The sequence below is a fragment of the Uloborus diversus genome, chromosome 7 (assembly GCF_026930045.1).
Source record: "Uloborus diversus isolate 005 chromosome 7, Udiv.v.3.1, whole genome shotgun sequence".
Lineage (NCBI taxonomy): Eukaryota > Metazoa > Arthropoda > Arachnida > Araneae > Uloboridae > Uloborus > Uloborus diversus.
The window spans coordinates 6589822-6615930 of NC_072737.1; the positions used below are offsets into that span (position 1 = coordinate 6589822).

General features: G+C 36.6%; 1 protein-coding gene across 1 annotated transcript in view; it reads left to right on the forward strand.

Annotated features, from left to right (window-relative positions):
• The window catches only part of LOC129226596 (SEC14-like protein 2), a 190630-nt gene that overhangs the window by 154876 nt on the left and 9645 nt on the right, over positions 1-26109 (forward strand). The window contains exons 10-13 of the mRNA XM_054861220.1: positions 5554-5640; positions 7715-7821; positions 16480-16703; positions 19491-19633. Of these exons, the coding sequence (XP_054717195.1) occupies positions 5554-5640; positions 7715-7821; positions 16480-16703; positions 19491-19633 (561 nt within the window). The remainder of the gene's footprint in view (positions 1-5553; positions 5641-7714; positions 7822-16479; positions 16704-19490; positions 19634-26109) is intronic.

Below are 26109 nucleotides of genomic sequence, written 5' to 3' on the forward strand. Positions count from 1 at the left end.
GTTTGTTTGGCACTCTTGGCTTCCTTAAGAGGTTTTCCATCTCCAGCTCAGTCACTTTCCTATGCCGGGCTGATGAGTGCTAATAAGCACGATACTGCAGTCCTCGGCTGGAATTGACTGAGCTGGCGGGGTATTTCATGTATTTCTGCCTTAGCCCTGGCTATAGGGCGGTAACTTACTGAATATACATGCCTTGCCTTCAATATTCGAGTTGAACCGAACCATTGCTTCGGCCACTCGTCTGGTCAGTGCTAATTCTGTATTAGTTACCAGTTTGTTTGGCACTCTTGGCTTCCTTAAGAGGTTTTCCATCTCCAGCTCAGTCACTTTCCTATGCCGGGCTGATGAGTGCTAATAAGCACGATACTGCAGTCCTCGGCTGGAATTGACTGAGCTGGCGGTGTATTTCATGTATTTCTGCCTTAGCCCTGGCTATAGGGCGGTAACTTACTGAATATACATGCCTTGCCTTCAATATTCGAGTTGAACCGAACCATTGCTTCGGTCACTCGTCTGGTCAGTGCTAATTCTGTATTAGTTACCAGTTTGTTTGGCACTCTTGGCTTCCTTAAGAGGTTTTCCATCTCCAGCTCAGTCACTTTCCTATGCCGGGCTGATGAGTGCTAATAAGCACGATACTGCAGTCCTCGGCTGGAATTGACTGAGCTGGCGGTGTATTTCATGTATTTCTGCCTTAGCCCTGGCTATAGGGCGGTAACTTACTGAATATACATGCCTTGCCTTCAATATTCGAGTTGAACCGAACCATTGCTTCGGCCACTCGTCTGGTCAGTGCTAATTCTGTATTAGTTACCAGTTTGTTTGGCACTCTTGGCTTCCTTAAGAGGTTTTCCATCTCCAGCTCAGTCACTTTCCTATGCCGGGCTGATGAGTGCTAATAAGCACGATACTGCAGTCCTCGGCTGGAATTGACTGAGCTGGCGGTGTATTTCATGTATTTCTGCCTTAGCCCTGGCTATAGGGCGGTAACTTACTGAATATACATGCCTTGCCTTCAATATTCGAGTTGAACCGAACCATTGCTTCGGCCACTCGTCTGGTCAGTGCTAATTCTGTATTAGTTACCAGTTTGTTTGGCACTCTTGGCTTCCTTAAGAGGTTTTCCATCTCCAGCTCAGTCACTTTCCTATGCCGGGCTGATGAGTGCTAATAAGCACGATACTGCAGTCCTCGGCTGGAATTGACTGAGCTGGCGGTGTATTTCATGTATTTCTGCCTTAGCCCTGGCTATAGGGCGGTAACTTACTGAATATACATGCCTTGCCTTCAATATTCGAGTTGAACCGAACCATTGCTTCGGCCACTCGTCTGGTCAGTGCTAATTCTGTATTAGTTACCAGTTTGTTTGGCACTCTTGGCTTCCTTAAGAGGTTTTCCATCTCCAGCTCAGTCACTTTCCTATGCCGGGCTGATGAGTGCTAATAAGCACGATACTGCAGTCCTCGGCTGGAATTGACTGAGCTGGCGGTGTATTTCATGTATTTCTGCCTTAGCCCTGGCTATAGGGCGGTAACTTACTGAATATACATGCCTTGCCTTCAATATTCGAGTTGAACCGAACCATTGCTTCGGCCACTCGTCTGGTCAGTGCTAATTCTGTATTAGTTACCAGTTTGTTTGGCACTCTTGGCTTCCTTAAGAGGTTTTCCATCTCCAGCTCAGTCACTTTCCTATGCCGGGCTGATGAGTGCTAATAAGCACGATACTGCAGTCCTCGGCTGGAATTGACTGAGCTGGCGGTGTATTTCATGTATTTCTGCCTTAGCCCTGGCTATAGGGCGGTAACTTACTGAATATACATGCCTTGCCTTCAATATTCGAGTTGAACCGAACCATTGCTTCGGCCACTCGTCTGGTCAGTGCTAATTCTGTATTAGTTACCAGTTTGTTTGGCACTCTTGGCTTCCTTAAGAGGTTTTCCATCTCCAGCTCAGTCACTTTCCTATGCCGGGCTGATGAGTGCTAATAAGCACGATACTGCAGTCCTCGGCTGGAATTGACTGAGCTGGCGGTGTATTTCATGTATTTCTGCCTTAGCCCTGGCTATAGGGCGGTAACTTACTGAATATACATGCCTTGCCTTCAATATTCGAGTTGAACCGAACCATTGCTTCGGTCACTCGTCTGGTCAGTGCTAATTCTGTATTAGTTACCAGTTTGTTTGGCACTCTTGGCTTCCTTAAGAGGTTTTCCATCTCCAGCTCAGTCACTTTCCTATGCCGGGCTGATGAGTGCTAATAAGCACGATACTACAGTCCTCGGCTGGAATTGACTGAGCTGGCGGTGTACTTCATGTGTAGTATGTTTTTAATTTGACACTTTAATTAGTTATTCTATGAAATAACTAGGTATTTTATAAATTAACTAATGAGAGGCAGTTAAAGTGTAAAATAAACAATTTATCTGAAATGAAATAACTCTCTCGTATTCGATAAATAAACTAATGATAGACAATTAAAATGAAAAAGAAGCAATTTATCTAATTTATGCAGCGTATAAATGGTATTTATGCGCTGCAATGTATCTCAATACCTGATACGTGGAAACAGTATTTGACGAACAGCAACCGACAATGTACTTGCAAGCAATCAATTAACCGAAATGAACTGGCGCCAACACGCTAAACTAGTTCTCTCCCTATGGCCTGGAATAGTTCATAAATGCAGTAGGGGTGGAAGGTAAATGTATTTTTCGTGCAAGATATATAATGTAGATTAATTTACACTTTAACGAGCAGCAGATCGTTATTCTATGAAATAACTAGTTAAACCATGAAATACAAGAGAGTTTTACACTTTAACGGACACGATTAGTTATTCCATAAAATAACTAGGTATTCTATAAAATAACGGATTTCATACTTTAACGGTAACATATACAAAGAATTGGATGCGCTCCATTTAATTCTGATAAATTATCGCAAAGGATATTTTTTTTTTTTTTTGTAATACTTTTATACTACTCGATGCGAAATAGGATTCTACATACAATGGGGTCGGTTCCAAAATTTTTAAAGTATTTTTTTCTGATAGAGCATGTTTAAAAACAGAAGACCTGACCCGTTTTTCAATAATTTGACTAAGCTTAATGTTTTTAAAAAAATATTTGAATCGGTGCGCATTTATTGTTTACGCTTCTGCCGATGACATCACAAATGATGAAATGTCATTGTTGCCATTCTCAGAACGTAATATTTAATTTGCTTCTTTACTCACGTGTACTGGCATTGATATGGTTGATAGCAAGCATAGAGCGCAATTATTTAATTCACTTCTTGATTATCATGACGTGGAATCGCGGCAGATAGATGCGCCAAAAGTACATCATTTGTGACGTCATAAAGACCACGCCTTGTTTGAAAAATCGGACATTTTAAAAAATTAATTAAAAAATAACTGTTGGGAAAATAAAAGTATTTTCTGGGTCCATGCTTTTTTTTTTTTTTTTTCTGCTTATTCTATCAGTTTCAGTGACTAAAAGTAGTACTTTTAACTAAAGGAAACAACCCCATTGGCAAAATGATTTAGTATCTATGAGGGAGGGAAGATGGTGTTTGCTTGTAGTCCACTATTTGGCCTAGGGGTTTTTTTTTCTGCCCCGGTAAAATTTACTTTTTGTGACTAACTCTCTTCCCCATGTCAGCTCCTTAATTGTTAATGTTAATTTGGAACTCGAAAAGCAAGAAAATCCTGTTCATACGTTTATTTTACTAGAAAGTGTCAATGGGGTTGTTTCCTTCAGTTAAAAGTAGTACTTTTAGTCACTGAAATTAATAGAATAAGTAAAAAAAAAATAATAATAATAACATGAACCCAGAAAATTCTTTCATTTTCCCAACAGTTATTTTTTAATTAATTTTTTTAAATGTCCGATTTTTCAAGCAAGGCGTGGTCTTGATGACGTCACAAGTGATGCTCTTTGGCGCATCTTTGTACTGCGTTTTCACGTTATGATAGACAAGAAGCGAATTAAAATTGCGCTCTACGCTTGCTATCAATCCTATCGTTGCCAATACACGTGAGTAAAGATGCGAATTAAATATTTTGCTCTGTGAATGGCAACACAGAATGGATTGTGAAGTCATCGGCAAGAAATGTAGACAATGAAAGCGCGCTGATTTAAGTAGTTTTTAAAAATATTATACTTACTCAAATTATTTAAAAAATGGTCAGATCCTATGTTTTTAAGCATACTCTTTTAGAAAAAAATAGTTTTAAAATTTTGGAAAGGAGCCCATTATGGACTTTACTGCGGGCGATGTTGATGCACTGTGGGGAAAAAGACAGGCTCGAGTATATTTGCGGTTTCATGTTCTCGTCTTCCAAAGAATTGCAATTAAGTGTTTTATATATACAGTAAAACCTGTCTACAACGATACTGTTGGGACTTAAAAAAATATTGTTATAAACAGGTTATTGTAATAGACAGTTCGGTTATTTATGCTGATATTTTGCTGAGACAAAGAAAAATATCGTTATAGGGCGATTCTCGAAAAAATGTCCCGTGCGTAACGCTAAGTTTTTTATTTTATTCAAGTAGCTATTAATTAAATATGGGATTAACTGTTATGCTTTGATAGTACAGGGTGTTTCAAAATGAATAGCGGGGTTTTAACATGTTATAATATTTATTACACCAAACTTACAGCCACAAGTGATATATCAAATGAAAGAGAAACTCAAACAGTTTTGTTTTTGGCATCAGTGCGCATGCGCGTGGAATGTTTCTGCTGCAATCCGCTAGAAAGCGCTTGTAGCAAAGATGGCGACTAAAGAACAGAAAGCGTTTTGTGTCTTATCTTTCAGCTAGATGGTGCGCCGCCTCACTGGCATAATGAGGTACGCGATTGGCTTAACCTGACTGTACCTGACCGCTGGATTGGCCGTAAGGGGCCTTATGACAGGGCTTGTTTCCCTTGTCACCCGACCTAACGCCGTGTGATTTCTATCTTTGGGGGTTTATTAAGGACCGTGTGTATGTGCCTCCACTGCCAGCCGACCTTCCCGAATTAAGGAACAGGATTGAAACAGCTGTTGCAGCAATTACTAATGAGACACTCATCAAAGTTTGGGAAGAACTCGCATATCGTCTTGACGTGTGCCGAGTGACGACGAATGGTGCTCACATTGAACACTTGAAGGCTATTATGTAAAACTGTTTGAGTTTCTCTTTCATTTGATATATCACTTGTGGCTGTAAGTTTGTTGTAATAAATATTATAACATGTTAAAACCCTGCTATTCATTTTCAAACACCCTGTATATTAAAGCCTGCATTATTCCCTAACAGCATTATTTTTTAAAGGCTTTGGTTAGTTGGAAAAAAATAAAAACTTGGCGTTACGCACGGGACATTTTTTCGAGAATCGCCCTATAGACAAGTTTATTGTTATAGACAGTATCGTTATACACAGATTTCACTGTATATATTTTAGTTTCAACTTTTGCTCGTTGATGTCTGTTTAAATTAATATGTTAGTAACATTTCTAAACGTCAGAGCCTGACTTTTTTTTTTTTTGTCTTCTATTTCAGCTCCTTTCTACTTCGACAAGGCCTTTAACATATTTAAACCTATAATGAAACTCAAGTTGCTACAGAAAATCCGAGTCGTCTCCCGAGGTACTTGTTCAATTTCTGCCAACAGTCATATTTTGTATACGTGACAACTGAAGACAACTCCTCCCTTTCTCCCCCGAATGGTAGCAAGACCTTCTCGGTTTTGGTGGGAGATGTGGAGTGACTTACCAACGCCGTCCAACCAAGAAACCCTGAACAACAGCTGACTTGATTGAAATTTTGACAAAATACAGTAACACCAATAGACTAATAATAAGAATAGACCGAGCTATGGCAACCCTTTTGCTGCTCATAAATCAAACCATGTGACTAGTAGATATCCTAGCAACAGCGAGCGTTGATCGTAGCAGACGATCAACGCCCGCGAGAAATAAATAGAATTGATGGAACACGGAAGAATGATCTTTTATGGAGTCCGATTTGTAAATTTGTTATTCTAAGTTGTAAATATTTTGTTAACATAGTGAGTTTTTCGTTTAGATAGTATTGTGCATTTTCTTTAGTCAATTTCAATAACTCTCTAAGCAATTAAAGATGAAAGCGCCCCAAAAGAATCGGCAAACGGTAAGATTTTTACCTACAATTTCAATTTAAAATACCGATTAGTACATTTTTGCGTTAACGCAAAACGTTTACGCCATTACGTTCACGCCAACGCTGACGTAAGAGTTCCAAATGAAATAAAAGTTAATGTAAACTGTGATCAAAAACTAATTACTAATGTCAAAATAATGCATAACTAAAAGAAAAACAGCTCAATCTCTGCACCTGGAAAAAAAATTATAATGAAACCACATTACGTCTTAAAATACATGTCGAGTGCCAAACTATAGATAATGTTGTCATCTATAGATAATGTTGTCTTGTTTCAGCGTTTCAGGGAACGCCTTTTTCAATGCAAAACGTAGTGATTTTATGGATGAAAAGACATCCGACAAAAGCCAAGAGGAGATAAGCATACAGCTTAGAAGATAAAAATAGCGGATTAGTTCTTATTGGTTCCTTACTGGATTAGAATTTTCTTATTGGTGTTTGGCTAATCTGCTATTTTTATCTTCTAAGCTGTATGCTTATCTCCTCTTGGCTTTTGTCGGATGTCTTTTTATCCATAAGCTCTCTACGTTTTGCATTGAAAAAGGCGTTCCCTGAAACGCCGAAACATATGTCTGCAGTAATCTGCGAATTTGTGCTTTTTAGACGTTGTTACTTTACGTTACTTTATTTTCACTTGGTTTAATGATTTTCTTATTTTTACTTCCTTTTACAAAAAAGGAAGTATTGTATTCGCGAAAAAAATTTCACTCAAATTTCGATCTTAATTTCCATTTTGCTCACCCCCGAATTAATGTTGAGTTTTTTTTCAACCCGAGCACACGCGGATAAGTGCCTAAGAACGTATAAAACACTCGAAATATACATTTTGACATTCCCTGAGTTAATTACAACGACTTTTCTCGTGACGTCCGTATGTGCGGATGGGCGTATGTGCGTATGTATGTCGCATAACTCAAGAACGGTATGTCCTAGAAAGTTGCAATTTGGTACGTAGACTCCTAGTGGGGTCTAGTTGTTTACCCCTCTTTTTGGTTGCATTCGGGTGTTTCTAAAGGGGTCTTTTGCCCCTTTTTGGAAGGAAATCGTTGTTAATTTCGATGTATACTCAAGTGGTGTTATAATTTGGTGGACACTTGGTGATCTATCGCCAGTCTTTTGTCGCCAACTTGGCGACAAATTTCGCGATTTTTTTTTATTTTTAATCTGGTTTCAATTTGGCCACTGGTGGTGATATTTAGAAAATAAACTATTGAATCACATTAAAATTGCCAATAATGAGGCTGACATCAGCTCGTTTATGAATCATCTGGTGAATACGCAAAAGCTCGAGCCAATTCAATCATAAATGAGCGAGTTACTAGGATATGAACCTTAGGGTGTGACCCTCTTCGGTGTACTACTTTAAATAAAATGGACTGGGGTGCCGCGAGAAAGTTCTAACTCTTCAAAGGGTGCCGCTAGCCGAAAAAGCGTGAGAACCCCTGCTATAAACCATGCTCATACTACAAAGCTCCTATAAACAAAATCAGATAATTATTAACTTCATTTTCTTATGTCGCAGAACACACGGCAACAGTGCTCTTAAAGTACATCGACGAAGACGTTCTGCCAGCTTTCTTGGGTGGCAAGAAATGCGATTCCAGTGGAAATCCCATGTGCACAGAGTTCGTAAGTACAACCACTTTTGATTAAGTTGTCTAAGGACCCTTAACCTTCAAAATGTTCGATTTCCTGGAAAAAATATATGTTATGCCTCATTTAATTCTGAACAATTTGATACCTTATTTATTACCATACGGCAAAACACTTTTCAAGTTATCCATAAGATGCTTATACTTTCCCCATAGAGATTTATGTTAACAGCGGCTGTTTAAGCCTCTTTTTCTCAGGTTTCTCATTTTGCGTGCATCATATCCTAGAAAGTGTCTTATACAGGGTGATTACAATTAAAGTTCCACTTTCAAAACGCTATAAAAATAAAACCACTGGTCAGAATGACGTCAAACTTCAACGGAATATTATTGAAGAAGGGGGGAACTTGATGGCAGAAGAAAAATAAATAGTTGGGATTTTTAGCAATAGATGGCGCTGTAAGCATATTTAATAGTGGTCGACTACAAACGACAAATAAATCAAAAAATGTTACCTAAGGTGTAAACTATACGTTAAAACACCGTACTACTCTGCGTGCGAGGGTATTGGTGTGATACTGTTAGTTAAGTATGCCCATCCAACACTGAAAGGTCATATCACATCGGATGGGAAAAATTGGTTTTAAACTGTCCAGAGACCGAAAACCGCATAAAAAGCATCAGTGAAAATCAAATAGGTCTTTAATTTTCGTGAGACTGGCGCAAAAGATGTTCAATATATTGTAACCCCCGTTTTCTGTAACAAGTTGAAATCGAGAAACAGCATGTTCTACGACTGATTGAAGTGTTTCCGGGATCACGTTTAGAATGTGTTGCGCGATGTATGCCTTCAGCTCAGCTAAGTTTGTAATCGAAGCACTGAACACAACAGCTTTCAGATAGCCCCATATCCAGAAGTCACGCGGGTTAAGATCAGGTGATCGGGACTGCCAGGTCTTTCATAGTGAACTTCTCAGATGCGAAATGAGGGAAAAAAACGAGCAATTGGCGTTTTTATAACAACTTCAATGAGTCTGGCGCATGACAGGTGTTTTGATTTACATATTCAGGGTGATTACAATTAAAGTTCCACTTTCAAAACGCTATAAAAATAAAACCACTGGTCAGAATGACGTCAAACTTCAGCGGAATATTATCGAAGAAGGGGGGGATACTATCTTGCTACTAGGGGGGGGGGACTTGCAGCGCCATCAATTTTAAAAATTCCAACTATTTTTTTTCTTTTGTTATACGTTTTCCCCCTTCTTCGATAATATTCCGTTGAAATTTGAGGTCATTCTGACCAGTGGTTTTATTTTTACAGCGTTTTGAAACTGGAACTTTAATTATAATCACCCTTTATATTTCCGTAAAACGTTTTGTGCATGTTTGTTTGGTTTATTTTTTTAAGCTGAACTTAAATTTATTTATTTATTTTTTAAATTACTTAATATTTTTTTTTGAAATTTTTTAAATTAATATCAATATTTACAAAAATTTTGGATGAAAATATATATGTATTTTTTAATATTAACTTTTATTTTTAGTTAAAATTTAGGTTCAGATCATAAAAATAAATCAGACAAACATGCATGAAAAGTTTTACGGAAATACATAAGAAACTTTCTAAGATATCATGCACGCAAAACGAGAAACCTGAGAAAAAGAGGCTTTAACAGCTGCTGTAAACGTAAATCTCTATGGGAAATTTTTTACCCATTTTCACGATAACTTAAAAGTTTTTCGCGTATGGTAATAAATAAAGTATCAAATTGTTCAGAATTAAATTATGCATAACATATATTTTTTTCCAGAAAATTGAAAATTTTGAAGGGTAAGGGTTCTTAGACCCCTTAAATAAGAGCTACAGCTCTGATATGCCCTCTAAATTTTGATTTGGTCGATTTTCTTTCAAGTTCTTTGAGACAAAATTTTATTCACTGAAGCGGGGCTTCCGAAACTGGTCCGCGGATCCCTCAGGGGTCCGCCACAAACTTCGATTTTTTTTAACACGCTAAATGATTTTCAAATAATGCTCTTGTGTTTGAAAACCAGAATTTTCACCTTCAAAGTATAGAATTTTCCTTTGAACTAAGAATTTTCATTCGAAGTATAGAATTTTCCTTCCTGACATCTCAAGAAATGGTATCTGTAAGATCATGCAGCTGTCACACTGCAAATTCCCAGTACACATTGGAAACACGTTTGAACACTTTAATTTAGAGAAAGTGTTCCAGTTGTCTGAATTTGCACTAAAGTGTGTTCCGAATCCGCTCCGTTAAAAAGATATGTTTTAAATTTAAATTCGGATGTGATACGCTCGGGAATTTGTTAAACTTACAATTGGGAACACGTTTGAGTACAGGTTAGGAACCCATTTGAGTACACTGGTAAAATCATTGTTTTCTTTAGTAAAAATATAATTTAAACATCTTTATTTTTATACAAATTAATAAAATGTCTGAATATGATACTAATAGAAATTTTGTTGCAATGAATCGCTGTCGGTTGGTGTCGAGAATAGAGGCTGGAGGGAAAAGTGATGGCCTGCCTACCTCTGTCAAAGACTGTCCATTGACGGCGGCAGTTGAGAGTTGCCCTACGATACTGACTGTAAAATTAACAACAAAAACTACTGGTATGATCAAAAGGGTGGTCCGTAGGTGCTGTAAAAATGGCCTGCTGTACTGATAGGGGTTTTACAGTCTGAGTAAAAACTTTGTCCAGTGCACTTTTTTGAGAAATTGGACATACCTTAATCTTATTTTTAAAATGTCATATGAGTGATAATTATTAACCTTAAATACAAGTAAAAAAGACAAAAAAAAAATAATTGTAAGTGTTCCATTATCAGAAAATATTACATAGCAATATTTGAACCTGAGTAAAATCTTTAAGGCCAACATAGAAAAAAGCATGTACAAAAATTCAAACATTTATAAGCTTGTGTGGGAGCCATTCCTTCAAATTACTTCAAATATTCTTGTTTTCGTGCATGAAACTAGTTTTTGACAAAATTCGGGATGTATTTTTTACCATTCATCTTCGATGGTAGTTTTCAGCTCTATTGATGAAGTAAAATGTTTCTCCTTTGCATAAACTCTACTTGCTAAGTCACCCAATAAGTTCTCTATTGGGTTAAGATCTGGAGACTTAGTTGGTCATTTCAAAGTTTCAACATTGTTTACTTGGAGCCTATTTTTTGCACTGTTACTCGGATGGATAGATGCATTGTTTTGTTGATATTTTAAATTTTCTCCAGCAATCAATTCAGCATTTGGTAAAAGATGACTTGGGAGGAAATTTTGATATGTGAGTTCATTTTACCTGAAACAAACGCAACTGAGTACACACCATTGTAAGCAATGCACTCTCAAGTTTTGACAGAGCCTCTATCTAATTGGCGCTTGTAGACTATTTCTTTTTCTTTTCGTAAACCATGCCAATAGTACTTCCGTCCGTTTAGTCCATCCAAGCTTCACTTCTTTTCGTTAGAAAAAATTATTTGTATTCATTGGTTCCAGATATTCATTGTATTTCCAGGTCATGATTTTCTGGCTAAAGTTGAAACGCTCTATATTGTGCATTTTCAATAAATGAGGTTTAAGCAATTTTGCAGCATTAATAAAATTTCCACACCTTCTAATTGTGTTATATATCGTTTTTGACAAACATTTAAACCTATCGTCTGAATTAGTTTCCTGGTTGAGTACTTTTCAGGTAATGTAATAATTTCCAAACTCTTCTTCCATGACGCGAGGACAAATCTTTAAATTTTCCGGGGCTTTCTTTTTACCCTAATTGTGTTTAAATTGAAAAAAAAAATGTTAACTTCAGTCGTGATCTTCCTAATTTTTCGCAATAATACTACTACTTATCCTTGTTGAAGAAAAATTTTCAATCTGCCCCCTTTCTTGAACAGTTAACTTTTTACCTTACGATATCGTCACAAGTAGGACAAAGACTTAGAAGACATTAATCACAAAACTGCAAGTTGAAGGGTTTCGACAATCTTGTTAACTGAGGTGACATTTATTACAGTATAAGTACTTACAGTTTTTTTAAAAATACTAGTAGCCTTAAAGATTTTACTCAAGCTGAAATGCTAACTTTCAATAAACCACTGCTTTTCTGATTATTGCATGCTTTACAAATCCTGTCTGTTGCGTTATTTCTTACCAATGAACATTAATAATCAATAATACAATAATATTAAAATCCCTTTAATTTCATTTTCCTTTTTTCAAAGAAATACTCGGCTTAAAGTTTTTACTCAGGCTGTAATATTTAATTAGCACTCTTAAATGATATATGCCATTGTCCAGTTTTATGTAGTATCGCTATCTAACAGTAATGTGTAATTGTTGGATTGTTGGAGTAAAGATAAGTAATTGCTGCACCGAATTTTTTTAGGCATAATTTGGTTTTGTCAGACATATATTGATTATATGTAAAACATTGTCATTCTGTTTTATGATGCTCTTAATAAGATCTATAGAAGCTCTATAAGAAGATCTATAGAGGCTCCGTAAGAAATACCTGTGTAGAGTTTTAAAGAATTATGGCCCAATTTTCTATAGGATATTTCAATAGAATTCTATTAAAAAAACTAGCTTTCTAAAAGACGTATATAAAGTTCTATAGAACTAATTTTATAGAAACCTATAGAGTTTTCACAATCGAATTCTATAGAAAACGGTCTATAGAAAATTGGGCCATAATTCTATAAGACTCTATATAGGTATTTCTATAGGTTTTTTATAGAACTCTATAGACCATTTTCATAAGGGAGTGTTAAAAAAATGTTCTCAAATGCGTCCCCAAAAGTAAAAATGTATGCTGAACCAAATGAGCGTTTGGAAAAGTGTTCTCAGAATTGTTTTGAAAGCTGTTCCAAAAAGTGTTTCAAGGTTTAAAAAAAAAAAAGTTCCCGAGTTCAAAAAGTGTTCAAAACGTGCTCGAAAAGTGTCCAAGGAATACTCTTCAGTTTACTCGGTATTTATACCAAAGATGTCTAGATTCTGAACTTGGTATTCGATTCCAGCAGTCAAAAATTAAACCCAATACAGTAAAATTGGGCCAGCTAAACCAACCCATTAATTGAAGGGATCAGTGGATAAAGGTGTTAACTGACATTTTTTAAAAAAACGAGTTTTTTTGATGGATGAAAGTTTTAAATGATTATATTTCATATAAGCTAGCATTGAAAGTCCTATTCTGTGTATTTCCAGAGATTCTAGATGATAAAGGTGTTATCTAACATGAAACCGTAAATTTTCTAGTGGTTAAAAGAGTTTACGTATGTTAACACCTTCATCCACTAGAGGGTACCGTTTTTCATAGAGTTAGCACCGTTTTTGATTCAAACGTTGGCAGCAAACAGCTGTTGAGTTGATTCCTCCTGACTGATCTGTTTGTTTACAGTACTTTCTGAACGTGATTTAGGTATTTTCTTGTAATAGCCTCTTTTGCGCTTCATTGTGATAATTAACATAAGATACATTTTGTCAAGAGAAATAATGTCAAGGGCAAAGTTATTAGTTAAAATTGCCAAAAGCATACTTCACAAGAATGAAGATAGTGATGAAAATATTGCGTGTCATGTTAGCATGTAATGAAGCATATAAATAGTTTCCCAGCAGAAAGTTCACATTATTCCAGGTGTAGCAATCCTCACAGAAAATACTTTTCCATTCTTTTTAGTATCTCAAAAATGTATGCTTTATATATTGAACGTTGTAACAAAACTCACCAACGAGAAACCTTTTTTGGTCAAAGAGTGGACATACAGAAGTATTTTTAATAGCGAATTGAACTTGTTCTTTTCACAACCAAGAAGCGATACATATAGCACATGTGATTCCGAGAATAATGATGAAGAATATGAAGAGAATTTCAAAGTTGCTTTCGAGTCAATCAAATTTGATAGGGAATATGTAAAAAGTAATAATGGTACTGCTTTCATTACCGTTGACTTACAACAGGCTATGCCGTTGCCAAAATTAACATCAAAAGCCTTTTACTTGCGTCAAATGTAGTTCTACAATCTAGGAATACATATAATTTATAAAAATGTAGCCAAAGCCACATTTTGTACATGGACTGACGACGTTGCCCATCGATGAAGCTCAGAAGTCTGTAGTTCAATTATAACGGCAATAGAAACAGATGATGAGCAGAAAACAAAAGACGGTTTAATAGTATGGAGTGACTTTTGTGCTGGTCAGAACAAAAACTTTGCAATGATCTGCCTCTATCAGTTCCTTATATTGAAAGCATATTTCAAATCAATTGACCACAAATTTCCAGAAGTGGGACATACATATCTGGATTCAGATCGGGATTTCGGAAGAATTGAGAAGGTTCTTAGAAAACACGAAACAATATATGTACCAGACCAGTATCGGGATATCATCTGGAGTGTATCTCGAAAAAACAAAGTGATTGATATGACAAACCATTTCCGCCATACTGAAATGCTTGCAACAATGTTAAATTTGACAAACAAGAAGAAAAATTGTCTACAAAAGAAAGTTAGATTTAGGGATGGGATCAGATGGATTCGGGTTGAAGGATATGGATCTTATTTATATAAGGAAAATTATGATCAATCTTTGCCATTTAAAAGAGTAGATTTACTACGAAACAAGAAAATAGCAAGTTCACGAAATACTAGTATTCTTCTTCCTAGAAAAATGGGTAAAACAGGAACTATAACAAAAGAAAAAGCTCAAAATCTTAAAGAGCAACAAAAGTTTGTTCCAGAGGAACATCAATGGTTTTACAGCACTGTTATAAATGGAAATGATATGTAAATGACAGTAAAGCGTATAAAAAAGTTTGTTTACTTTATTTGGTTACTAAATCCAGAATATTGCAATGTTTTCTTAAATTTATAATTCAAAAAATGTGATTCAGATAGATGTTTGTGCATTTTATTACCATCATCCATTGACATGGTATGAAAAGTTTGATCTGAAATTTAGTGGATGAAGGTGTTAACTAAATAAAAGTGATAAAAAAACTAGTTAATTGATGGTTTTCACAGCTGATCATTTTATAATAGATATTTCAAACAAAAAAAAAACATTTGCTACCAAAAGAGAAACATTTTATCCATTGCATAAAAAACACTAGCCTTTGAACTTTGACTGCGTTTTTCTCAAAACAAATGATTTGTCAGTTAACACCTTTATCCACTGAGCCCTTCAATTAGATGTTTCATTTTGAATTTTCATTGCTTTGTTACCAGTTGTTTTCTGTCTGATCAATTTGATTTTTGTACTTCAGAATTTGTAAATAAAGTTAGGTCTAGTAACCACAAATGAACTCACGCTTTGAGGAGGGAGGAGTTTGAGAAATTGTTTTAGTTTGTGAAAAGGGAAAGGGGGGGGGGTAACGAGAAAAGGGACAGCCCACATCTAATTATGACAAAATGCTTATGAAAAATAGCGTGACAAATTGTTCAACGGATTTCCTCCGTCAGCTGCTGCTCTGATTGGAATTCAAAAATTTGGTTGTTTTAAAACCATACCCTAGTATACATGAAATACACCACCAGCTCAGTCTTTCCAGCCGAGGACTGCAGTTTCGTGCTTATTAGCACTCATCAGCCCGGCATAGGAAAGTGACTGAGCTGGAGGTGGAAAACCTCTTAAGGAAGCCAAGAGTGCCAAACAAGGTAACTAATAAAGAATTAGCGCAGACCAGACGAGTGACCGAAGCAATGGTTCGGTTCAACTCGAGGATTGAAGGCAAGGCATGGTATATTCAGTAAATTACCGGCCCAATAGCCAGGGCTAAAGCAGAAATACATGAAATACAAAGAGGTTTTCCATCTCCAGCTCAGTCACTTTCCTATGCCGGGCTGATGAGTGCTAATAAGCACGAAACTGCAGTCCTCGGCTGGAAATGACTGAGCTGGTGGTGTATTTCATGTATTTCTGCTTTAGCCCTAGCTACACTGTAAAAAAAAATCTGTAAAATTTACGGAAAAAAACTGTCAGCCAGGACGCCAGTTTTCTTCCGTTTATTTTACAGAAATCTTCCGTATTTTTATTATTTATTCAAGCTGATTTATTATTTTATGAAGATTAAAAAATGAAATTATGCTTTCATAAATCCATTTCAATATTTACTATACTACTACGAAATACATGTATACAAAGGTAAATTTTCGATTATGCCTCTGTAACAGATGACAAAAAAACATAATAATAAAATATTGATTAGGATGCAATGAAATGGAAGTTGCAAACGATTTAAGACTCACTCTCGCTTTAAATAAATATAAGATCAAAAATTCGAGCACGAGAACCAAAATCCAAACACGCGGGCGAAATTTCGAAGATTCGAAGAAAAACAAAGTACGCGGTGAGGCGATGGTAACAATTAACGCTTATAACCGGTTACAGATTCAAAAAAACAGAGAAATCCTGTATTTTATTACGAACAGTTTTTTTCTGTGAAAAATACGGATAACTTCTTCAAAATTTACAGGTTTTTTTACAGTGTACTGGGCCGGTAATTTACTGAACATACCCTAGTATCTCATAGCCATTTTCAAGTTTCTCTTACGACTGATTTCATTTACTCGTACAATGCTTATTTCTTGCTTTTTACATTTTTTTACTAAAAACCTTTGCTGCTTTTCATATGGTGAAATAAAAATGTCAGTATACGTGTTCTTTATTAGCTAAAATTTGGCGGCCGAATTCCCGAGAAGTATTACCTGAGAAATCGTCCGCCTCTGCTGTCGACCGACCCAGGCGTCACGGCAGTTTGGGTGGCCCCCCGATCTGTTTTCAACTACTCCGTGGTGGTCAGAGAGCCTCGATCCAAAATTCGAATCGAATATAGATATGAAAATGGTTCCGTCGACACCAAGATGCTGTTCAGGCCGTTTGGACAGAATCCAGAGTAAGTATAGTCAATACATCTCAAAAAACCTTTCCTAACTATTTAATTAACTAGAAAATCGGCCGTCAAGATATGACGAGTGAAAATTGCTTTTTCATTTGAACGTAAAAATTGCCTGTTTGGTGATATTTTGATGTTTGAAATTTTAACCGTAGCTCCAGTGGATAGCGTTAAATAGTTAAGTTACTGGATCCAGTGTTCAGCCCTACAAAATAAAGTTTTCCCTGCATGTGAAACATTTCCGAAAAATACGTGTACTCAATCATTGGCTGTTATGTGTTTGAGGACTAGAAAAATCGCCCGTCAAAGTATGACGGGTGAAAATTGCTTCTACATTCAAACAAAGCAATTGCTTGTCTGGTGATATTTTGATAGTTGAAATTTCAACCCTAATACCAGTGGATTAACCCTAAACTCCAGTAAGTAGCGTTCATTGTTGTTTGTTGACCATTTTTACCATAGACTAATAATAAGAATAGACCGAGCTATGGCAACCCTTTTGCTGCTCATAAACCAAACCATGTGACTGGTGGATATCCTAGCAACAGCGGGCGTTGATCGTAGCAGACGATCCACGCCCGCGAGAAATAAAATAAATAGAATTGATGGAACACGGAAGAATGATCTTTTATGGAGTCCGATTTGTAAATTTGTTAGTCTAAGTTGTAAATATTTTGTTAATATAGTGAGTTTTTCGTTTAGATAGTATTGTGCATTTTCTTTAGTCAATTTCAATAACTCTCTAATCAATTAAATTTGCAAGCGCCCAAAAAGAATCGACAAACGGTAAGATTTTTACCTACAATTTCAATTTAAGATACCGATTAGTACATTTTTGCGTTAACGCAAAACGTTTACGCCATTACGTTTACGCCAACGCTGACGTAGTAGTTCCGAATGAAATAAAAGTTACTGAAAACTGTGACCAAAAACTATTACTAATGTCAAAATAATGCATAACTAAAAAAAAACAGTTTAATCTCTGCACTTGAAATTTTTTTTTAATGAAAACACATTGTCTTAAAATACATGTCGAGTGTCAAACTATAGATAATGCTGCCATCTAGCAACCATGCTGCCAAAGTCTTCGCCAAGCCCTTCCACTAGTCACGTGATACATCTATGAACCAATTTTCTTCATCAGCAAGATTGAAAAAGCTCTGTCTACTCTTATTATTAGTCTGATTTTTACGTTTCTTCTTTCTCCTAAAATGAGTCTTTTACCAGTAAAAGTTAAGTTACCGGATCCAGTTCAGCCCTTTAAAATTAAAAAAAAAAAAAAAAAAAGCAACCTGCGTAACGAATAAATACCTTTGTGCTGAAAAATTTAAACAATCAGTAATCCAACAATTTATTAGAATCTAATCTCGGAATATCAATATTTCTGTTGGATTCGAATCGCATACGCATCCGATAATCGAGATTTCACTTTCAGGAACTTGCTACAAGTGTGTTCACTCAACTCAACTCGAATCTTAGTGTGATGTCGGTAAATCGACATACCAGGATAAAAGTGCTTTTTAACGTTGGATTTCTGATTATTTTAATTTCCCTGCATGTCAAATATTACCAAAAAATATTATCAAATTATCATATCATGGCGCAAGTTTCATTGTCGATGACGTCAGCGTTGATCTATCATTCGCTTTTATAAATATGAGGATGGTTATATTCAGTAAGTTACCGCCCTATAGCCAAGGCTAAGGCAGAAATACATGAAATACCCCACCAGCTCAGTCAATTCCAGCCGAGGACTGCAGTTTCGTGCTTATTAGCACTCAACTCCTATAGTCACTCCTATGCCGGGCTGCTGAGTGCTAATAAGCACGAAACTGCAGTCCTCGGCTGGAATTGACTGAGCTGGCGGTGTATTTCATGTATTTCTGCCTTAGCCCTGGCTATAGGGCGGTAACTTACTGAATATAACTGCCTTGCCTGCAATATTCGAGTTGAACCGAACCATTGTTTCGGTCACTCGTCTGGTCTGTGCTAATTCTGTATTAGTTACCAGTTTGTTTGGCACTCTTGGCTTCCTTAAGAGGTTTTCCACCTCCATCTCAGTCACTCCTATGCCGGGCTGCTGAGTGCTAATAAGCACGAAACTGCAGTCCTCGGCTGGAATTGACTGAGCTGGCGGTGTATTTCATGTATTTCTGCCTTAGCCCTGGCTATAGGGCGGTAACTTACTGAATATAACTGCCTTGCCTGCAATATTCGAGTTGAACCGAACCATTGTTTCGGTCACTCGTCTGGTCTGTGCTAATTCTGTATTAGCTACCAGTTTGTTTGGCACTCTTGGCTTCCTTAAGAGGTTTTCCACCTCCAGCTCATTCACTTTCCTATGCCGGGCTGCTGAGTGCTAATAAGCACGAAACTGCAGTCCTCGGCTGGAATTGACTGAGCTGGTGGTGTATTTCATGTATTTCTGCCGTAGCCCTGGCTATAGGGCGGTAACTTACTGAATATAACTGCCTTGCCTGCAATATTCGAGTTGAACCGAACCATTGTTTCGGTCACTCGTCTGGTCTGTGCTAATTCTGTATTAGCTACCAGTTTGTTTGGCACTCTTGGCTTCCTTAAGAGGTTTTCCACCTCCAGCTCATTCACTTTCCTATGCCGGGCTGCTGAGTGCTAATAAGCACGAAACTGCAGTCCTCGGCTGGAATTGACTGAGCTGGCGGTGTATTTCAATGTATGAGGATGGTTGTAATGACAAAAAGTTAAACTTCGTTTCTGTGATGGGATAGAGTTGTTTTATGTGTCTAATCTTTGTTATTTTTCCGGTAGCGAACTTGATTTGCCTGCAGCCGATGAGTTTCTAGACGAGGACGATCCCAAATGCAATGCCCGGTTTGTCAGTCCTGCCATTCGAGTGCAAGGTCATCTCACCCCCGTGGAAGAAGCTTGTATTGCCCCATGGCCTGGAATATGTAAGTTCCTTCTTGTGCGTTTCTCATACATTTTTATTATTTGATGTGCATTGTAATAATGTACGGGATCTTTCAGTGGCGTAGCTAGACCCGACTTTCGGGGGGGTTACCTCTTTTATATATATATATATATATATATATATATATATATATATATATATATATATATATATATATATACATACATATATACATATATATATACATATATATATGTATACATACATATATACATATATATATACATATATATATATATATATATATATATATATATATATATATATATATGTATAATCGCTTGGAATTTTTTCCTTTTCTTTTTTTTTTCTTTCTCTTCTCTCTTCTTTTTCTCTTTTTTTTGAGACTAACTTTTCGGGGGGGTTTTGTCCCCAAAACCCCCCCCCTTAGCTACGCCCCTGGGATCTTTGCGTATTGTACTCAGCAGTGTTCGAAAATATCATATTTTCGAATATATCCGATATTTTGATATTATTATAAGGTTCCGGTGCGACTTGACAATTGTTCTTGATTAGCCGTAAAACTTGCAGTCAATTCATTTTTTAATTGGTCTTGATTTGCTGTAAAACTTGCAGTCAATTCATTTTTTAATTGGTCTTGATTAGCCGCCATATCATTTTTAAATTGTTCTTGATTAGCCGCCAAACTTTCAGTCAAGTCACTTTTCACAGCATTAATTGCTTCCAGAAGTTGTTTTAATTGGTCATCCATTGCGCGAGTAATCACCATAAAAACAAAGTCTATAAATTCAAACAGTCTTTATGAAAAAAATGTCCAAAGTCACACTTACTCCAAGAAAGTCCAGAAGAAGCCCCACGTTGGGCGCCAATTGTAACGGTTCCGGCGAGACTTCCAACTTTCTTGAAATAACGACACAGTTCTTGAGAAAGCCACAGGAGTTTTATTTACACTATGTACAGGAAAGATCGTTAACAACTGCTTAATTAATCATCAGCAATTAAGCAAATATCACTCTACACCGTAAACTCAACGGTTACACACGTATTTACATCGAAATACGAAAAACAACACAGCGAAATGCCTCGCAATAAGCAGAGCTAATACACTCTCAGTACAAATTCTCAATCGAAACTGACTTTTTATCATGCGTAACGGCTTTTTATAACATCGAAAAGTTTCCACAATATTCCAAATGCTTCTAGTATCTTCTTTTCATTCACAAGCCTTATCAATGAAAAATAGGGGTCCGTATACTTCAACCGAATGTATAGGGGCTGTATATTCATTACAGGAAACTATTTACAGGTTAAGTTACTACAATAATTTTAGATGAAAGATAATTTAGTAAACGCCTAATTTAGCTAGCTTACGACAAATTAATCACAAAAATAATTACTATTTACAGAATTTGTAACTATATATATCGGATATTTTGATATATATCCGATATTTTCAACCAACACAAACTCAAGTCTTCAAAATAGTAAATGCATCTTCAAAACACTCTTTATTTCCATATATTGTTATTACAATATGTAGACTAAAAATTAAGGTTTCTTTTATTATATTTATATCTAACATTTCATTTGACATTTTAATCAATTTTAATGGAATTAATTTAGCATTAGCTGTTTTACTCATTTTTCTTCTGTTAGCTACTTTTACACAGTTATAATATGATTGAGAAATAAAAAATATGTATTAGTTGGCGCACAGTCATAGGACATTTTCTTTTTTTTCTGACCAACGTTTAATATTAAATTAAGCACTTTTAATCGGAATTAAAATTGTTACATTATTAATAATTTTATAAATGTAAAATAAAAAAGGAATACTATATTACTTTGTTATATTACTGATGTATTAATACATCTTTAAAATATAGTATATAACTTTTTGGTTATTTTCAAAAATAAATGAACAATACGAGGGTTAGCTGAAAAGTTTCCTTCCTTGATATGAAGATGGCAGCACTAGTAGTTCAAAGTGGGGTGTCCGTATTTTAGGCGTTCTATGGTAGCTCGGAACAGAAATTGGCGCCAATTTTAGCTCAAATTGTTTGTTTGACAGCCATGTTTTTTGAGTTGCTGTGGCAGTTTTTACGAAAATGGAAAAAATCGATTATTGAGCTGTCATTTGCCGCTTGTTTTTGAAGGGGAATACGCCTGCTCAGATTAAAGAGGAGCTGGATGCTGTGTATGGGGACTCTGCTCCATTATCTACCACAGTGAAATTTTTGGCAGCAGAACTTAAACGCCAGCTTGGGCGACGATGAACGTTCGGGTCGGCCCAAAACTGCTACCGCTGACGAAAACATCGCCAAAAATCATCATATGGTGCCGGATGACCGTAGGTCGAAGGTTGGGGAGACAGCAGAACATCTCCAAGGAACGTGCTTGCCACATTTTGAACGAAGAATTGGGCTGCACGTTGGGTGCCGCGTTTGGACCACAATTGGGTCCGAATGAGCATTTGCAGTGCCCTGTTGGCGCGATTCCGGCGCAACAAAGCGGAATCTTTCCGACGACTGATCACTGTAGATGAAACCTGGATCCCCCACTACACCCCTGAAACAAAACGACAGTCAAAACAGTGGGAGAACCAGCTCCAAAAAAGGGCAAGACAGTTCCTTCTGCAGGAACAGTGATGGCAACAGTTTGTTGGGATAGCCATGGAATATGGAATTCATAGACTACCTTGAAAAGAATAAAACCATTACAGGAGCATACTATGCCCCTCTCCTTGAGAAATTAAACCATGAAATTGAGGGAAAACGGCCCCATTTTTGAAAAAGAAAAAAGTTCTTCTTCATCCAGACAATGCTCCAGCACACATCTCAGCGGTTTCAATGGCTAAATCCATGAATTGAAATATGAACTGATTGAGCACCCACCCTACTCACCAGACCTGGTCTCAAGTGACTTTTTTTTGTTCCCTAAGCTGAAAGAAGCTCTTGGGGGACAAGGGTTTTCTTCAAATGAAGAGGTGATGAATTTTGTCAACAGTTATTTCAAAGGGAAAGACTCATCGTACTATTTGGATGGGTTAGAAGGGTGGGAGCATCACTGGATCAAGTGTGTGGACTTACAACGAGACTATGTTGAAAAATAATAGTCAGCTTGGAAAGTAAATATCGTTTTCCTTTGTCAGGTCGGAAACTTTTCAGACAACCCTCGTATTACTATGATTAATATAATTTTTCTATTGAAAATACCGTGGTTGAAAAAATAAATGTCGAAAGTATCAAAATATCATGATATTTTCAAAATAAATATCTGATATATATCGTGATATATATCATGATATATATCGACTGATATATATCGGCGAACCCTGGTACTCAGAGCACTCTATTATACTGTAGAGGGATCGTAAAATATTGATCGTAGAGTGCAATAGGGCCACTCCACGGAAAACGGAAATTTTGTCCGGCACGTGACATATCATATATTAAAGAAAAAATGATAATTTAAAAGGATAATGATAAAAATGTCATTGCTTAACAAATTAGAAACGAATGTAATGATTCCTTAAGCAAAAAATTTCGGTATTACTTTTTTGAATAATTACTTTTTGATGAAATATATGAACCGTCACGTGACTTTTTCGTGGAATGGTCAACACATAACTGTTTTCTTCATTAGTTTAAACTATTGTTTCTCAACAAGTGATATATGTTTCCTTTACATTGGCTCGTGACGCATGCAAATAAATTAAATTTTAAAGAAAAAAATATTTAAGACATTTGCTTACCCCTGTTTAATTAAAATATTAAGAGACGTGACAAACTGTTTTAGAAATGTAGTTTTCTTTTTGTCTTATGGCGCTTGCTAGAAAAAGACAGAACAGAACGTCGTGTTAAGTGCACTAACTGAAACAAAAAGATTTAAAACAACGTAGCGGCTTAGCTTGTCTCTTGACTTCAGAGGCTTAAAGAGTTCAAAACGTTTTCAGAACGTAAATACATAAGTTTCTGCTCAATTCTAGTGTAAAATAAAAAATATGTGACGATATCTACAGTCTGCCCACCACAGAAGAACTGGAATCAGCCTGGATGGATGTGTGTGACTTTTATAAATTTAAATTTTCAAATAGATTTGGGATGAATTTTGTTCGTTTCATCACAGCCAACTCTCAGTTAGCTATATGGTTACTCACAAGCTGTGTCTTCAACCAAGGGCGGATCCAGAAATTTTTCAAGTAGGGGACGTTTGATTTTTACCTTACCTTTACCTATGTATCTGATTTACACCTGCTTGGGGGAGGGACTACCATATCATTTTCATTTAAAACAACTAAAAAATAGAGATTTAGCCCAGGAGGTCCCCAAACCTATTCCTTTCCATTTACTTTAAAAGAAGTATTCCAAAATTGTGTTTTAGAATTTCAATTTCGTGTTAATTCTGGAGTAATTTTTCAATATCCTCACCCCCTCACGTCGTTGAAGGTCGTCTAAAACTGCTTTTTGAAGCTTCAGTTTCGAAAAATTACTGGAGGAAAGTCACTGAACCTATTCCTTCCCCAACACTACCTGAGATGTCTACAATCGTGTCTTTAACATTTAATTTTTTTTTAATGCTCGAAGGAAGGCCTTCAAACTCCTCCCCCTAACATCGCTAAAGATTGTCTAAAATTGCATTTTTGAAGCTTCAACTCCGAAAAGTCTCCAAGACAAGGGCGCCCATATGCAAAATTGTAAGGGGGGGCTCAAATATTTTCCTCATGGTTTAGCTGGATATTTTCTCCATAGAAACAGATTTCAGGACAGATTAGAGTCATTAAAATTTGACATTTTTAATAACTTATTCATTAATGGCTGGAGAAGAAATGTTTTTACATTTTTGCAAAGAAAAAAAGTACTAAAAGCAAGGAAGTTCCATTTTCAAAGGGGGGGGGCTCGAGCCCCCCCTTGCCCCCCTATATGGGCGCCCATGCTCCAAGAGAGAGATTAAAAGCCCCACTCTTTTCCTTAACGTCATTAAACATGGCCTGCGCTTTCGCTTTAGGACTTCAATTCGGAAAAAATTCCGACCCTCGCCCTTTCCCTTGTATCCGTCCTTGCCAGCAACACGATAAACAGGGGATTGAACGAAAGACAAGCGCAGCTTCATGCTTTCCAGTTAACTGGGCATTCACGGCGCATGCCACGTGGAAGATGAAAGGGAGACAGTACGAGAGTGTAGACACTCTTAGAAAACTACGAGGTGCTTTCCAAGCGCATTCCACTCATGTTTTCTGCAGGACTTAGATCAGTAGATTTAGCAAGCTACATCCTGGGGCACCTAGAAGGGAGGTTACGGCGACCTCCAAAAAATACTTTATCCGCTATTTTTTTCTGAAAATTCGACAAATTTTTAGACGTAATTACTGTTTGACCATGGATTGTATGTAATTTGGCAATCGGCCAGGTAAAGACGATTCCATCTGAATGAATCTCGCCGGGGCAAAGGGGAAATAGTAATGGGATATCGACACACGCGTTTTATAATGCGATGTCACTAGTGTCTTATTCCAAGGGCACCCATATGGGGGGGGGGGGGGGGTAAAGGGGCACAAGCCCCCTAGAAATAAAAAGTTAGTTGCTTTTAGTGGTTTTTTTCTTTGCGAAAATGTATAAAAATTTCTTTTTCAGCCATTAATGAATAATTTATTAAAACTATCAAATTTTAATATCTCTAATCTGTACTGAAATCGGTTTCCACGGGGAAAATATTCTGATAATCCATGGAGAAAATTTTTGAGCCCCCCCCCCCCCTCAAAATTTTGCATATGAGCGCCCTTGCCCTATTCATTTATTGCATTCTCTAAAATAAAATGAGGGGAAACAAAAATAGTTACTATGGAAACATCAAAAAGAAAAAATGTTTCATTTCGTTCGGGAATGTAAAAGCAAAATGGTAAGCTCAAAATTATGTTGTGAAAAAATAAATCAATTATTTTTTGCAGTGAGAATATACTTTAGATTAAGAACCATCTTCACAAAACTGGGGCTAAATAATAGAGAGGTAAATGTGCACATCTGTAACAAACTAACTAACACCCCTATAAACTAATAGATGCGTCCATTTCCACCTATTAACCGGATATTAGCCTTTCCATCTAATCGATGGTCAGACAGTAAAGTACTTTAAAAAAAAAAAGAAAAAAAAAAAAAAAACGATGCTTTGCAACAAAGTTACATAAGATTTTTCACCGCAAACATTTTATCATTTTAATGTAGCTGCAGTGGTGTCGAACTGACACTTCAAATGCGCCATGTTGTTTATTAAATTGCTAGAATTTACAATTAGAGCTAGAGTTAACAATCTTACAGAGCTAGAAGCATCATTACATAGCTAGAGTCTACAATCTTACATTTAATTAAAATAAAGGGTGAATGTTTGCCGCATTTATATCCCGTTCTTGCCATCGCAATTTGGAGTTATTATTTACTAGTGGTACCCGCACGGCTTTGCCCGTAATAGAAAAGTTAAAAGGTTTTTTGGTTCGCCTGT